Consider the following 17,572-nt stretch of genomic DNA (forward strand, 5'->3'; position numbering starts at 1 on the left):
CAACCCACCCCAAAGGATCCCCAGGCATTGAACCTGAGCCAATCAATTGGGTGCGTTAGTGTTTTTTCTCACATTTCTAACAGTATATTGCACATGAAGGTCACATCTAGGCTCTATAATTTCTTCCCACTTGATTAAATGATTCCAATCCATGCCAAAAAAACTTCACCAATGCTATAGCTAATAAGTTCGCACGCATATACACATGCCTGGACCTTTTCCAAACAATTCTTCTAACGAATCAGAAGTACACAAATCCCTGTATAGGAAGCCTAAAATTGTTACTTCTCCAGGATAAGTTTTTTGTAAAGAGCAAGGATATCTTTCTTCTTGGGATACTTCAGCTTTTGCAATTCACTACTTAAACCATGTTCATTAAGCTCTTGCCGCAGTTTCATCACAGTTAATTTGGTGTAGTCAGCTGAAGGAGCCTTCTGATATTCACTGTGTTCTTCATTTCCCTTAAAAATAGAATAAACTTCTGTTGTTGTGCATCTTTGCAGAGCTGATGTGCTCGTAGGCATTTCCGTTTCTGCAGCTATTTCTTCATAACTTCCTTCTTCAGCAGAATAAAAACCCACATCAGGAACTAGCCTTGAGCGTTTCCTACCAGAGTATGTTCTCAGCCCAAAACCTGGTGCAGATTCATTTAAATGGCCAGAAGCTAATTTCTGCTGAAGTAAATTTTGTCTTTCCTGCATCGATTCTAACTCGAAGGAAGGTGCTTTCTCCTTTCTTTTGTATGCCTCTGCATGTGCCGTATGCTCAGACTCCGAACTACTCCCAAGGATCTGAACTGAGCTTACACATTGCTCATACTTCTTTTTCAACAACTCTATCTCTAGATCTCTCTCTCTGACCATTGCTTCTAGCGAAGCAACCTTAGACATGGCATAACCCTCAGATGCAACAGACCTCTCTACTTCACCTGTAGGATCCATCTTTTCTCTTTCCAAGATCTCATTATAACAATGTGCACTTCTAGTCTGGGCAAATCTATCTATTGTGAGCTGTTGAGTGTCATGCTTTTCATTTTGAGAAGTTAGCACTTCTGATTGTGCTGTTTCAATGACCGCATTTGCTATCTTAATTTCCTCTTCTACAGCTTTGCATCTTTCATGTGCTTCCTCAAATCTTTTTAATTCAGCAAGGTACTTCTGCTCCAGTTGGATTTTGTCTTCTACCAGCGTCTGAGCTTCCCTCTCCATTGATTGAGCAGCAGCTTTGGCGCACTCATACTTTTCAGCTAAGTCTTTGATTTGAAGCTTTAAAGCAGATGATTCTAAGTCATAATTTTTCATCTTTGTTTCAGCAGCCTGCATGCACATACGAAGCACCAAAATTATGTTCCCATGGATGAAAAGATGTTCTCAAAACTTCATGAAATTGGAGACTACCATATGACAATGATCAAAGATTAAAGAAGTTTAAAGATGCTAACCGTCAAGTCCAAAGTCAAAGTGGTTAGTCTTTGCTCAGCCTCATGAAGTTTAGCTACCTTCTCATTGATTTCTTCATCCTGCCATTTTAAAACTAGCAGAAACTATCTTAAAACTTTATCTAGCATAAAACTTTATCTAGCATTTACTAAACAGATAATATATAGAAATAAACGAAATCCATATGAATGCATAAATGTATGCACTCAACCTTTGCTGCCAAACTGTGGGTGAATTCAGCTCTCAGAGCTTCTTCTCTAAGTTTTGCCTCTTCAGCAGCCTTCTCTGCAGCATCTTTGGCTTCATTGACAGCAATATCACACTTCTGTTTCCATTCATTAGCCTCTTTCCAAGCCAGCCTAGATTGTTCAACTGCAGCAGCAATTCTTGCTTCTGCTTCACCAATTCCAGACTCGAGAACTGCTGATTTGGCATTGTCATTAATTGTTCTTTTCTTGGTCAAAATTGCTTCATATTTTCTTTCCCATTCCACGGACTCCTGCTTTGCAGAATCCAACATTTCAAGTGAACTAGAACATCTCTCCTCTAATATATCGCACTTGTGCTCCAGCTCAATTATACGGCTCTTATATTGATCAGAGAGCTTCTTGAAGTCCTTTATGGCATCTTCATAATACTTTTGACATTCAGCTTTTAGCTTCTCACTTGCTTGCAGCTGCATTTGAAGCAAATCAATCTTATGTTCAAATGAGTTACATTTCACCATGAAGGAGCTCTTCTCTGAAGAAACCTCATCTATCAGCTTCTTAGCATGGTGGAGTATTGGCCCTTGCAAACTAAATACAACATGAAAGTTAAGGCACAGGATAACTTGGTTGTAGGAGGCTTTAAATGGCTAGGACGGCTTGGTTTCTATTAGGGAAATAAACTAAATGGTTTAAAATATAAAATATCTAGAAAACTAAATGGTTTAAAATATAAAATATCAAGAATTCTTTCTTTTTCCCTGTTATTAAATATATAGAATTGTTTGAGGCTAAAGAATTTGATAACTCTTATGCCCAGGCAGCTCAAATGATGCAGTAAAAATACATGGGTAGAAAAATAAAAATTACTTTTTGGTGGATATTTTAAATGCTTGATCCTGGGATAATAGCTAGAGTCATGGCACTCCAACCACATAACCCAGAAGCATTAGCTATGCAACAATCCAAGACATTGGCGATCTGGCTATTCACCATAGTAAAAGGACCAGATTGCAAACAGTGGTTTAATATTTGCAAAGAATCAACAGACGCTAACCTCTTCTGCAAAAAGGAGGACAGCTTCTGCCATTTCATTGGACCATGAGCGGATGCTTTATACTCAGACAAAAGACCTTCAAGAACCTGAGCAATTCATCATAATTATTACAAATAGATAAATAATATTACCGATAACTGATTATAGTGCCCTCTGCACATTAACATTAACATTTAAGGGGAAAGTGCGGAAAAATACTTTGTAGTTTCACATTTTTATTAAATAGGGCCTGAGGTTTTAGTACACTTTGGTACCCTATGCTAATGCACTTTTAGTACTTCAGTGTCATATTCCCTGATGCTGTGTGAAGTGCTGACCTGGTATAAGCAATTTTTTTTTTCTGAGATATCATCAGATGGGTCCCACTCCATGAAAATTTTAAAAAATATATATATATATCCCAAACCAACCCCTCCCTCCCCCACCCCGCACCCCAGAACCTCAGCAACCAACAGGGCCACGGCCACCGATCATAATCTACACAGTTTCACCAAAAGTGACCCACACAAACCCCAGTAACTTCAAGACCCTTGTCCAACTCTTCACAGGCTCATCTTTGATCTTCTTCTTCATCCTCTTGTTCAACCTCTACTACTAGTATTCGACGTGTAATCCTTTTAATGACAATTGAAGATGGCACAATATCACCGGCGGCAAGGTATGCAACAATAGAAAAGGCGAAATCACCCAAGGAGAATAGTAAGCCAGCAAGCAGCGATGTGGGTTTATCATAAGGGGTAGAAATGGGCCAAGTGATGAAGAGATCAGGTAATTTGTTTCCTTGAATTCTTTTACCAGGGCCTGCTTTACTTCCTCCAATACCACCAAATTTCTTCTCTCTACTGTCTGATCCAAACATGGTTATATTCTTTCATGATTTGAGCCATGTGTTCAGCATCTCACATGGTGTTAGCGCATTTAGCACAGAAGTGCTAATGCTTCATTATATGGCAACAAAGTGTCGACAAAAAAAGCCTCATGCCCTAAGTAATGAAAGCATGAGACCACATGATATTTTTCCATATTTTCCCCTAAAATTAGGAACGTATCACAATAGAAACAATAGAGAATATAAAGTGTATATTTATCGATAGAAAACAAAACATTCACTGCAATTTGCAAGTCATTGCTAGGAAGGTGATAGGCGCAAGTATATCCCAAATCAGACACTACTATCAGCTCTGACATCAGACCATATCATGTTGCTATCTCACCCTCAGCAAAATGGGTTAGAGATGGAAATTCATATGAAATATTAGAAAATAAAAGATTTGTCAGAACATTTAGAGACAAGGGAACACGAAAATATGTGAATGGGTTTACCATAACAACATTTTCCATTTTGGCATCAGCAACTAGGCATGCTCCTTGCAATTCTTTTTCCATGCTTTGTATAGCATATGAACATTGTAAATCTGCCTCCACAAATGCATCTCTTGCATAGTCCTGCACCAGTAGAAACAAAAGAAGGCATCAACCAGCCTGCAACAGTAAGCAACTGCCAAAATAGCCATGAACTAATGCTACTATTTACAGAATTCCTTGGCATTTGAAATAAGTTATTTTCATTTCATTAAACAATGGAAATATCAAAATGTATGTCATACGTCAAGCTGTTATACAATCTTCAAAAATCCATGTCAATAAAGAATGTCAGAAATCTAGACCAACTCAACTCAACTCAACTCAACTAAGCCTTTATCCCAAAAATTTGGAGTCGGCTATATGGATTCGTTTTCTTCACTCTAAATTATTTTGGGTTAAATCCTCAGAAATGTGTAATGCTTCTAGGTCATGTTGTACTACTCTCCTCCAAGTCAATTTAGGTCTACCTTTTTTTTCTTTCTATCCTCTAACCTAATGTGCTCTACTTGTCTAACTAGAGCATCCATATGTCTACGCTTCACATGACCAAACCACCTCAATCTCCCTTCTCTCAACTTATCTTCAATTGGCACCACTCCTACCTTTTCTCTAATACTCTCATTACGGACTTTATCTAGTCTAGTATGGTCACTCATCCACCTTAACATTCTCATCTCTGCAACTCTTATCTTAGACGCATACGACTCTTTCAGTGCCCAACACTCACTACCATATAACATAGCCGGTCGTATGGCTGTATAGTAAAATTTTCCTTTCAACTTATTGGAAATCTTGCGATCACATAAAACTCCCGCGGCACGTCTCCACTTCAACCATCCGGCTTTAATCCTATGACTAACATCCTTCTCACATCCCCCATCTACTTGAAGGACTGAGCCTAGATATTTAAAGTGATTACTTTGGGACAGTACCACTCCATTCAAACTAACTCCTTCCCTATCACCAGTTTGGCCTTCACTGAACTTGCAATGCATGAATTTTGTCTTCGTTCTACTTAACTTAAAACTCATTAACTCTAGAGTACTTCTCCAAAGCTTTAGCTTTCTATTGACTCCTTCTCGTGTCTCATCTATCAAAACAATATCATCCGCAAACATCATTTACCAAAGAATACTCTCTTGTATATGTTTCGTCAATTCATCTAAAACTAATGTAAAAAGGTAAGGGCTTCTGGTTGATCCTTAGTGCAATCCAATTGAGATCGGAAAATCTTTTGTGTCCCCTCCCACTGTGCGCACAATAGTAGTAGCTTATTCATACATATCTTTCAATACTTGTATGTACCTAATAGGTACCCTCTTTTGTTCTAACACATTCCATAAGACATCTCTTGGAACACTATCATAAGCCTTCTCCAAATCAATAAAAACCACGTGTAGATCTTTATTCACATCTCTGTATTTCTCCATCAAGCTTCTAATGAGAAAGATCGCTTCCATAGTTGAACGACCGGGCGTGAAATCAAATTGATTGAGAGAGATAGAAGTATCATGACGTAGTCGATGCTCCACAACTCTCTCCCACAACTTCATAGTATGGCTCATGAGTTTAATTCCTCTATAGTTTGAGCAACTCTGTATGTCTCCCTTATTTTTAAAAATAGGTACTAAAATACTCATCCTCCATTCATCAAGCATTTTCTTTGAGTTTAAAACTTTATTAAATAATTTAGTTAACCATGCCACTCCTATATCTCCCAAACACTTCCACACTTCAATTGGTATTTCATTGGGTTCACAGGCTTTACCTACTTTCATTCTCTTAAGTGCTTCCTTTACTTCTAAAGATCTAATCCTTCTAGTATAATTCACATTCTTTTCTATTGTTCTATAGTCTATATTCACGCTATTACCATTTTGACTATTATTAAAGAGATCATTAAAATAATTTCTCCATCTTTCTTTAATATCCTCATCTTTCACCAACACTTTTCCTTTTTTATCCTTAATGCACCTAACTTGATTGAGATCTTGACATTTCCTTTCTCTCCTCCTTGCTAATCTATAAATATCTTTCTCCTCTTCTTTAGTTCCAAGTTTCTCATATAACTTTTCAAAGGCCTGTGCTCTTGCTTGACTAACTGCCTTTTTTGCATCTTTCTTTGCTATCTTGCATTGTTCATATGCCTCATTATTATCACATTTAGGTAATTTCTTATACCATTCTCTTTTTCTCTTCACTGCCTTTTGTACTTCCTCATTCCACCACCATCTCTCTTTTGAGGGTGATCCATGTCCTTTAGACTCTCCAAGTACTTTTCTAGCTACTTCTCTAATCTTTGATGTCATCTATATCCACATATCATTAGCCTCTATATCCAGCTTCCATACTTCGACCTCGAGAAGCTCATTTTTGAACTTCACTTGCTTTACTCCTTTGAACTCCCACCACTTTGTTCGAGCTACACTATTTCTTCTGACCTTACTTGAATTGTTCCTAAACTTGACATCCAAGACCACCAACTGATGTTGACTTGTTAAAGTCTCTCCTGGAATGACCTTGCAATCCTTGTATAGAGCTCTATTTGTCTTCCTGGTTAAGAGGAGGTCAATTTGGCTTCTATGTTGCCCACTTTTGAAAGTCACTAAATGTGACTCTCTTTTTATAAAGTAGGTATTTGCTAGTATTAGGTCGTATGCCATAGCAAAATCCAGGATGTTTTTTCCCTTCTCATTTCGACTGCTAAAACCAAAACTAAAACCTCCATGAACATTCTCATAACCTTGTTTATCACTTCCTACATGTCCATTCAAATCTTCACCAATGAAAACATTCTCTTCATTCGGTATGTTTTGCATTAATTCATCCATAATTTCCCAAAACCTTTATTTACTCTCACTGTCTAGTCCTATTTGTGGGGCATAAGCACTAACTACATTTATTATTTCTCCTTCTAGTACTAGCTTTACTAGTATAATTCTATTTCCTACTCTTTTCACAGCTATTACTGGGTCTTTCAATGTCTTGTCTATGATTATGCCTACTCCGTTCTTGTTTCTCTCTTTTCCGGTAAACCACAGTTTGTACCCTGAATTACCCACTTCCTTACTTTTCTCTCCTACCCATTTAGTCTCCTGAATGCAAGCAATATTCACCCTTCTCTTTTCCAAGGTATCCACAAGCTCCATTAATTTTCCAGTAAGTAATCCAACATTCCAAGTATCAACCTTGATCCTCCTCCTATCCTGTTTCTTCCTAATTGGTCTCATTCTATGATATCTTCTATTGTTTTCTATGTCTATCTAGTGTTCTGTTCCACTATCTGTTCTACCATCTGTCCTATGGACTAACTTCTTTACCCACACCCGTCCATGATGTGGGAACACTTGCTCACTTAACACCACACCCAAGCGCCGGCATGGCGAGTCGATTTCAGTGAATGCCCTACACCCTTGCATATTTTTCACTACACCCAGGCTCCGATGTAGTGCGTCGTAAGTAAAGAACGCCCCAACGTTTATATCATTTAAATCCATATCATAAAGTGTGACAAAATTTTTACGCTGGTTGTCACTTACCGCAACCCTCCTTCTTTATCCGGGCTTGGGACCGACTAAGCGCAAACTACTTAGGCGGAGTTGTCAGAAATCTAGACCAGTAGAAAATTTTATCCATGACAGATATTCAACTGACAGCACTCACTAAACAGAAAACATAATTTATTGCAGAACAAAATCACATTTTAACCTATTAGAATCCAAAAAACAATGCAAATGCAAAAGGCAACTCTAAGGCCCTGTTCACTTGTGGAAAACTAGGGTAGTTTTCTAGAAAAGTTTTCTATAAGAAAATGGAAAACAGATTTTAGTGTTCACATGTGCCAATTTTCCAAATGGAAAACTGGAAAACCAGTTTTCCAAAATTTAACTAAGATGTGGAATGTTTTCCTTTATAACAGAAAACTGCTGGAACCAAATGGAAAACAGTAACTTTTTTATAACCAAAATTAAACTATAACTTTTTGTTATTTAAAAATTGAATAATTTTTCTAGAAAAATATTTACAATAATAAAAAAATGAATTATTTTATTATAAAATAAATGAATAGCAAATATTACTAATTTTAAAATTAAAATAAGTTTTTAAATATATTCAACAATAATTTTTTTTAATTTTTTTTATTTCTTTGAATTAAAAAGTCATTTTCTATTATTTGCATATGAAAACATTTTCTATGTTTTTCTTTGTTTTCCATAGAAAATGAAAACTGAGTTTTCTTAGAAAATGGAAAATGGAAAATGGAAAACAAAAAACTATTTTCCACAAATAAACAGGCCCTAACTATTATGAAGGCAATATTGTTCCACTTGACTGGTTTTTCCATACGTATACATGTCAAAAGATACTTCTAGAACAATTTGGTTCCAGACCTCCAGTACTACGTTTTAGAATTCCTAGCTTTGCTTCATAATTTTCAGCTTTAGAAAGTTAAATTTTATGGTCGCAAGATTCTTGGTCAAGAGTTTAGTTATTTCTTTTATCTCGTTCACTTATTTAAGAGTTGCTTAGTTTTGCAAGTCTTTTGCCAATTTAGACTTGGATTTTTGAAGTCTTTTTCATGTATTGAGCATTATTTAGTTCAGTTTAAACAAATAAGTATAAATGAGAAAAAGAATAAAGCATAAGGTTCTGATTCATAAGCAAAATAAGCAAAAATATTAACTTAATTTTTTCCAGAGTAAACAAGAGAAAAGTATATTAAACAGAAATTGAAACATTAAGGGGTACTGCATCTGCATGTCAACTGCTGGATAATTATTAAAGAATAGAAGAAGGGAAAATAGAAATTAAATTTCAAGACAAGTGATCAGTTACTAACCTGCCAATAGGAAGATATTTTGGGAATGACATCATTGTTAAGAGTATCCAAGAAAGATTTTGTGATGTCAGCAAGAAAAGGTCCTGACATAACAGTACCTCCTACTTGCTTGGGCTTAGTTCTTTCGTAAACAAACTTTGTAAATGCGTCAAGCCCAGATAGAAATTCTGGTCGAAATTTGTCCAACTGGATACACCACATAAATTGTCACAATAGAAAGGAGAGGTATGATAAGTTCTTAACCCCTAGGCAGGAATACAAGAACTGACACAACCAATTACTTACTGAAACTCGGTCAAGATGCTGAAGGTCAATCTCATTGTTCAAAGGACGGACAAGAGTAAAGCATTCACGATTTGGAAAAACAGCTCGAATGGACTCACGAATCTGGTATTATTATATATACAAATGACCAAATGCATAAAAGAACATAAAACTAGAAAAGATACTCAGGTCCACTTATATGAGAAATGAACATCAACAATCAACGAACTAGTACATCTCTACGAAGTTTATTGGGTTTCTTCTCAAATATGACTTAAGTTGGTGAAATCGAGATGATATAAAAATATGACCTACGGACAATGGTGCCAAAGAAGATCCACTTATCCTTCCTGCAACATTCAAATCTATTACATAAGGGAAAATTTTAGACACATAAGAAGCTTAGTGAGCATCATCAAAACTGTGTTTTTCTTTTTTCCTTTTGACTAGATTACAAATCCTAACACCTAATTCTAAAAACAGAACGAAAACAACAGGTAGAGACTCATATTACAACCAAGATATGCTCAACTTGAAGGAAGACAGGCTCATATATTAGAATCAATAACAATATATATATATATATATATATAGTATAAGAGTAATGTGATAACCGAAAAGATATGGTGAAGATTACCTTTAAAAGGCCACCCAAAACCCAGTTGGCTATAAAAAAATTGGGAAAAAGTGTTAAGAAAAGGCTAAACTTCTCATTCGAACAAAACCTTATGGGCATACATGGACAAGAAAGTAGTGCCGAAGGCCTGACTGCTAATTGACGACCAAATACAATTTAATAGAGTAAGAAATGAACTAAATGTGGACTAAAACATGGTTTATAAATAACTTGAGCTGCTCAGTTGTAGCTATTAGAATATAATCTATCAATGACATAATGTAACTCATTTTTCACACCACAACTTATTTTTAGTCTACAGTGTTATTATAATTGATTGTTCAGAGCCGAGACATCAGTTAGCAGGTATTAGTATCTGTGACAAAACTCACCCTACTGCTATATTTACAATATTTCTGTCAAAAGATACCTGATTTTTGGCACCAGTATCCTTTCCACTACCCAGAACTGGCCTCAAGGCAAGCTCTAGGTAATCACGAGGTGTTATTTTTGTATTATCTTCAATCAAGTCCAGGTAAAAATCCTGAGGGAAAAACCAAAAGGTGGTATAAAAAAATAAAACCAATTAGTTTTGAAAAACAAAGCTAGGAAGCACCTATAGGTATTAAAAAAAAAAATTGAAGAAAAGAGTAATCAAACAAAAACAAACATAAAATGATGACAACATGCCATCAAGCTATTGCTGGAAAATGATTATAGAAAAAATATAAAAATGATGCAAAAATCATCACCCTTAAAAGCCACACGAAGACTGGAGATAAGTTCCCAAGTTCAGAGATTGAGTCCTTTCCTTCAGAGGCTCTACCATGAATATGCTTACTCATTTCAGTGAGAAGAGAGAGACGATCAAGTGCAGCTTCATCAATAACACCTCCCTGAAAATAAGGATGAAAAAAAAAATAAACAGGACATAATTGAATTGGGAATACTAACATTGAAATCAGTGTTAAGATACACAGATCACATTTACACTAATATGAAAAATAATTGTTAACCATGCCATGCTAGAAGAAGTAGTACAAGGAAACCAAGTTAGAAAATCATCTGCAAGATATGTGCTGACCTGGTTGTAAATAAACAAGCTTGATAAGAGGACTGCCAAGGAGGATATGTGGATGTTGTACATTCCCTGTTGGAAAGAAGAGTCAGGAAAAAAATGGCACAATTTACATAATTGCCAAAGGCATTTGGTCGAGCAGGAGATTTTTTCTTTTTTGGGTGGGGAAGGATGGACATATAGGTAAACCTGATGTGCACATCAATACCAAAAGACATGCAATGATCTTCAGCAAAAGAGAGAAAAAAAAAATAAATAAAAAAGAAGGAAGAAGCAATATGTGATCAAACAAGATCACTTGACATATATGTTTAATATTCTCATTTCTAACTAAAAGTAAATTACATTTGCAACCACAGAAGATATTTCCCAACCCTTTCCTTTTATATTCATTCTTTTTGACAACAGCAAGAAGTGGCTAAACCACTTTCTTACAGGTTTACAGCCCAGCCATTGATGTTAAGCATGTTCAAAGAAATGAAAAAAACTAGGGGCTATTTTAAGTTTCTTTGTACAGGAATTCAGAAGTAGCCAAAGAAATCTCTTTCAAATAAGCACAATATGATCTTTAATTGATTTAAATACTAAAAAAATGCAAATCACCACTGACACATTTCTGTGATAGCATAAATCAGAAGAAAAAGAAAAACTTAACTGTTTGATCATAAGCATTGATTCCTCCACTGTCCAACAGTAAAAGACCATATTCAGTTCCATCCAATGCAGTCCTCTTCAATGGCACACTCCACATCCAAAGCCCCTTAGTATGTGGTTGATGGGTTGATGCAACTTGAAATCCAGTGCTCCTACCAAGAAGCTACAGCATGTTTCACACAAGATGCACATTTTAATTTCAGGGAACAAGTGGGAAAGATTGTGATCAACGTGCAGAGAGTAAAATGAGATCCATCGTGTGATTATTTGCACTGCCTAACCTCTGCTAATTCCACAGAAATATGCTCTGGTTATTTTACTTCGGATATAAGTTATAAATCAATACTTCACCTAACCTCTGCTAAGAACATTTACTATCTTTCATTTCCTCCTTCCGAGGTTTCTCAGGAACCAAACAGATGGAAGAATCTAAAAAATTACAAAAACCATAACTTTGAACTTGTTTCTTGCAAATATGAGAAAGCATATGGAGAAGAAGAAAGTCTTGAAGATGAAAAACAATTACAAGCATTTGTCATTCCTTTCCCTCATACTTCATCAGCAGCGAAAAAAAAAAAAAACCAGCAAACACATAAGTACTTGCAATATCAGCAAGCCCCAAAATCCCCAAAAGGCACAACATGGATAATAGGATTTTAAGAAAGAAAATGCTACATAATGCACCACGCTAACAATTCCCAGGAATTTCAACAACTCCCACATTCTGCAGTACTTACAAGCACGGGGGAAAATAAAAGATTGAGAATAACAAATTGAAATACAGCATGCAATGACAACAATAATACAGCAAGCAATAACAACAACTTCCAAAAACCACCAAATGGGTAACATCAACAGGCTCCAAATGATCCAAACAATCATTATATATATAGTTTTGCTATCTTCCACCCATTTGCTGATATAAAAAGCGAGAAAAGATTGATCATAAAAAAGATTGATCATAGTAAATGTTGAAGAATTAATCGGAACTACCTGGTTCAAGATGAAGCTTTTACCCTGACGAGTAGGGCCACATACAGAGACAACGGCGACGGGCCCTTTAATTTGGTGAAGAACATGAATGGCATCTGGGTCCAGCTGAAACTTGCCATTATCAGCATAGTACACGAACCGTATCGGTCTCCCTGAATTGCTTCCCTGGGTATTGGCCCCTGAGGAGGAGGAGGAGGAGGGCGCAGTACTGAGCACCTTTTCCATCATTCACTGTCGTCTTGAGTTTTACATGATCATTGTTTATATGGAGACCGAAATTACCCCTTTATATTTTGAATCAAATTACTGAATTAAGACTCTCATAATAATAATAATAATAATCTATTCAAATACATATATATATTACAACTATATTATTTTTTATCATCTAATTAATTTTAAAATTTATATAAATTTAAAATTTTTAATTCTATTTATATTTAAATTCTAATTAATTAAGTTATTTTATAATTTGAAATATTTAAGTAAAATTAATTATAAAATTAAATATCTATATAGTAAATAAATATATGAAAGAAGGCAGAATGCGATTTCCAAATACCAATAATATTTTAGTATTATAATAATAAATGATTAAATTTAATTAGTTATGTAATAAAATTAATTATAATAATAAATAATTAAATTTAATTGATTGATGAAAACTCAAATTAATTTTAAAATGAATAGGATTATTTTTATATTATTTAAGATATTAAAAAATTTTTAAAACTTCATTAAACTATAAAATCGTTCAAAAGAGAAAAAAATTTTCTTTTTCTAAAATTCTATTTTAAGTTTATAAGTATGTGTAATATATTTTGAAAAAATATTAAATAAAATAAAAGTATCATAGAATTAAAATAATAATAATAATAATTTTTAAAGTAGAATTATATATTATTGGTTTTTTTAATTTATTATATAGGAATAATTTTTTAATAAATAATAATTTATTTTTATAGATTTTTTTAATAAATAATAATTTATTTTTATTGATTTAGTGATGAAAATGCATTGCTGATTACTTTTAGTGATAATTACCTGTCGCTAATAGCTTAAGAAATGAGAACCAATGACTTATTTGTTGTTAATGCTTTTGGTAGCTATTTTATATAAAGTCATCGCTGACAAGTTTTAGCGACATGTGATCCATAGCTAATGCTTTAAGTTATTCAATATAAGTTTGTCATTAATTTTATAGTGATGAATTATCCGTCACTAAATCTATAATTAATTTCAATTTCTAACATTATTACAATTAATATAAATTAAAATTTTAATATTATTTTAATAATAATTGCGCTCATACTAAAAATTTTATTATAATTTTATATTTTTAATCCTATTATAAATATTATTAATTCATTAAAAATTATTTAGTTTATTACAATAAATAACAAAACTAAATGTTGAATTTCACTTATGCTAATTTATTTTTTTTAATTATTCTAAATATTTACATATTTATAATGTTAAATGATAAAATTACTGTTAACAACAACTATTTAATTAACATTATTGTAAAATTATTATTAAAAATTATTTATTTAATTAAATTAATATTTACATTTATATCAATATATATAAAATTATAATCCTATTCAATGAAAAATATTTTATTTGTTATAAATTTGTAACTATTATTTTAAAATATTAGTAACAGATAACTTTTATATTTACACACTCTATCTTCGTGCAATAAAATTTAAGTTCAATTAATTTGAACTTATAATATGATTTTTTTTTTCTTTATTCACTATATTTTTATGTTTTTTTTTTTCAATGGGCAAAATCTATTTATAAATCTTTAAATTTTTTAAGCTTTTATGTGATATCATTATTATGAGGTTAGTTACATGTGAATGTGATCACTAAGATTTTATTATTATTGCCAATACTAAATAAAACCAATATCCTTTGCAAATTTAATGATATGTATATACGCTAAAAGAGATTGATATTTTTATTTTTTTTTATGTTTAATGTTGATGCATCCTATAATATTAGGGATGATTAATATCATTTTTACATAAAAAAATGCTTAATTAAAATTTTAAAATTTTATTATTACATTTATTAATTTTTAAGGTTTAAATTTGATTAAAAATCATATTTACATTATATACATGCTTAATAGCTCTTAACTAAACTTAACAGTATTATGATTTAATTAAAAAGGTTACCATGTGATATAAATTTAAGATATTATGTCATATCAATATATTAATTATAATTACAATTAACTCAATTACATGTATATATATATATACACACAATCTAATTCCATAACTTCTAGCTAAACTCAATAGTATTATGATTTAATTAAAAAGTTTATTATGTGATATAAATACAAGATATTATATGATATTAATATATTAATGACAATTATAATAAACTCAATTACATAAATGTGTATATATACACGCACACATAATCTAATTTATGGCTCTTAACTAAACTCAATAGTAATATGATTTAAATTTAATATATTAATAATTTAATTTTTAGAGAATAAGTGGACAATATTAAGTAGGAAAAGATTTAAGATAGAGAAATTTTTAAAGGATGCATAAAGAGAAAGTATTTAGAGAGAGAGGAGAATAATAATGGATGGATGGCTTAGTATTAAAATTAAATATTAATCTTTTAAAGACTTAAAATTCACATAAAAAAAAATAGTGAAAGAGATTGGAAGAAAGACTACATATAGAGAGAAAGTAATAATAATCACTTGATATATTAGTGTTAATTTTGAAGCTTAATTTTTTAAAAGTTCAAAATCTTAATAGAGAAGGAAGAGAGGGAGAGAGATAATGTTTTATGGTTTAAATCACACCAGCATCAAAAGTATGCAATTTTAATTTCTTTAGTAATTTAATATAGATAAAATAGTTCATAATAATTTTTAGGTATTTATTATCTAATATTCTAAATTTATTCTCATATAAAAATTAACTTATTTTTGTAAGAAAATAAATCTAAAGCACAAATAACTATATAATTATAAATATATTTTATATATTGTTTATATCATATTTTTAAATAATTTATTATTTTAAAAATAATTATAAACAAAATAAATATATTTATAACGTTATAAAATTACAATAACTAATATAAATGCTTTTGTAAATGAGCAAATAAATGAGCCTACTCACGAATCTATTTAATGAGTCAGCTAACTAGCCTGTTTAATGAGCTAACTCGCAAACTTGTTCAATGAGCCAACTAGTGAACCTATAAATAAACTGAGCTCAAACTCAAGCTTGAGTCGAATATTGCTGAGCTTGAGCTCAGCTCATTTATTAAACGAACCTAAAATTCTAGTCGAGCTCGACTCATTTAGAAAACGAGCTGAACCAAGTTAAACTTTTATCAAGCCAAACCTTGAGTAGCTTACGAGTAGCTTAGTTCATTTACACCCCTAGTTAATATCCTCATGTATATGCACATATTTTTTTATTTGTAATTTATTAAAAAATTTTAATTAAGTTGTTAATTTTGACCAAAAGGTTACAAAAAGTCTAATTACATTTTGTATATATTTATGTGGAAAGATATGCTCCTCACAGTTTTAATTTTAATTTATTATGTTTTAAATTTTTACAATGATAAAAACGAGAAGAAAGTATAAAAAGGATTAGAAGAAAAAATTTGAACTACTTGAGATTATTAATTATATAATTAATATGAATTCATTAAAAATGTATTATTAAATTTATATTTATATTTTAATCTATAATGTATTTATAACATATATAATATAATCTATAATTAAAAAATAAAAATACTCATTAAATATATTAAATAATATATTAAATAGGTTTTAAAATTATTTATATTAAACAATATAATAATATAAAATTTTAATATATCAATATAAAGAAAATAAAAATTTTATAATAATAATTAACTAAATTACATAATACATTTTAAAAATTATCTTATTTTCTAATTTTATACATAAATTTCTTTCGTAACTTCATCATATAAATTAATATTATTTTAAATTATAAAAAATATAATATGGGTAAATCAAACTTACTTTTTTTTTAAATAATAAAATAACAAAGTTTGAATAAATTGAGTTCAATAGTTAAATTTGTATTTTTTATTAATTTATTTTAATTTATTTTTTATTAAATTATTTTAATTTTTAAATATCTTTACCCATTTATATTTTTAAAACTTATTGTTATATTTTTTTATTATATTATAATTATGTTGTGATTTTCCTATATATAATGATTTTAAATTAATAAATATTTTTATGCATGTAATTAATTAAAAAAATTAAAATTAATATTTTAATTCAAATAATTAAGTATAATATTTATAATATAATAATAATAATATTATATCATATATAAAAAGGTAACAGAAAATTATATAAAAAATTAAATCACAAGTATGTATAATGAAAAATAATAATATGCATTGCATGCTAAATATATTTATTTAGAGTTAGTTATGTATTAAATGTTTAAATAAAAACTTTAAAAATATTATAATATAAATAACTTTATTTTATTAAAAAAGAAATTTTATAAAATTTTTATTATTTATATTCATAAATAAAAAAATTCAGAACGTAACATATTAAAATTTTGTTATTAAAAATTAATATATTATAGTAATATTATATTATATAAAAAATTTAATAAAAAATTATATATGAAAAATTAAATTATAAATACATATAACGAATATAAATAATATATAACGTACATTAAAAAAAACTAATATATATAAATGTATGACAAAATTTGGAAAAACAAAAATATCTTTAATTTTTTTATGTTATTTATAAATATATTAACTCTTATTACTTAAATTAATTTTAAAATTTATATAAATTTAAAATTTTTAATTTTACTTATACTTAACTCTATTTATTAATTAAATTTTAATTTAAGAAAATTTTATTAAAAAAATTAATTAAAATCATAAATTCATATTAAAAAAAGCATATTTATAATAAAGTAAGGTAGGTTGCTTAAAAAGTAAAACTTATTTATAAATAGAATTTTTAAAAATATTTATTTATAAATAATTAA

At 30.6% G+C, this 17,572-nt stretch overlaps 1 protein-coding gene across 1 annotated transcript; it reads right to left on the reverse strand.

Annotated features, from left to right (window-relative positions):
- Positions 1-107: 107 nt before the first annotated feature.
- On the reverse strand, positions 108-12,780 carry LOC110648263 (uncharacterized). The gene is made up of 12 exons (XM_058150134.1): positions 12,513-12,780; positions 11,521-11,682; positions 10,872-10,937; positions 10,540-10,683; positions 10,218-10,331; positions 9,193-9,294; positions 8,908-9,093; positions 4,026-4,148; positions 2,703-2,788; positions 1,651-2,236; positions 1,442-1,519; positions 108-1,316 (listed from the first exon to the last, which is right to left on the reverse strand). The coding sequence occupies exons 1-12, from the start codon at positions 12,738-12,740 to the stop codon at positions 282-284; spliced, it is 2,910 nt and encodes a 969-aa protein (XP_058006117.1). The 5' UTR covers positions 12,741-12,780; the 3' UTR covers positions 108-281.
- Between the last annotated feature and the right edge of the window lie 4,792 nt (positions 12,781-17,572).

The sequence above is a fragment of the Hevea brasiliensis genome, chromosome 7 (assembly GCF_030052815.1).
Source record: "Hevea brasiliensis isolate MT/VB/25A 57/8 chromosome 7, ASM3005281v1, whole genome shotgun sequence".
NCBI classification, from domain to species: Eukaryota; Viridiplantae; Streptophyta; class Magnoliopsida; order Malpighiales; family Euphorbiaceae; genus Hevea; species Hevea brasiliensis.

Coding starts and splice junctions, on each gene's coding strand:
- LOC110648263 (XM_058150134.1), bottom strand. CDS start 12,740: ATGATGGAAAAGGTGCTCAGTACTGCGCCCTCCTCCTCCTCCTCCTCA. Junction 11,683..12,512: donor AAAGCTTCATCTTGAACCAG/GTAGTTCCGATT, acceptor AACATGCTGTAG/CTTCTTGGTAGGAGCACTGG. Junction 2,789..4,025: donor AAATGGAAAATGTTGTTATG/GTAAACCCATTC, acceptor TGAATTGCTCAG/GTTCTTGAAGGTCTTTTGTC.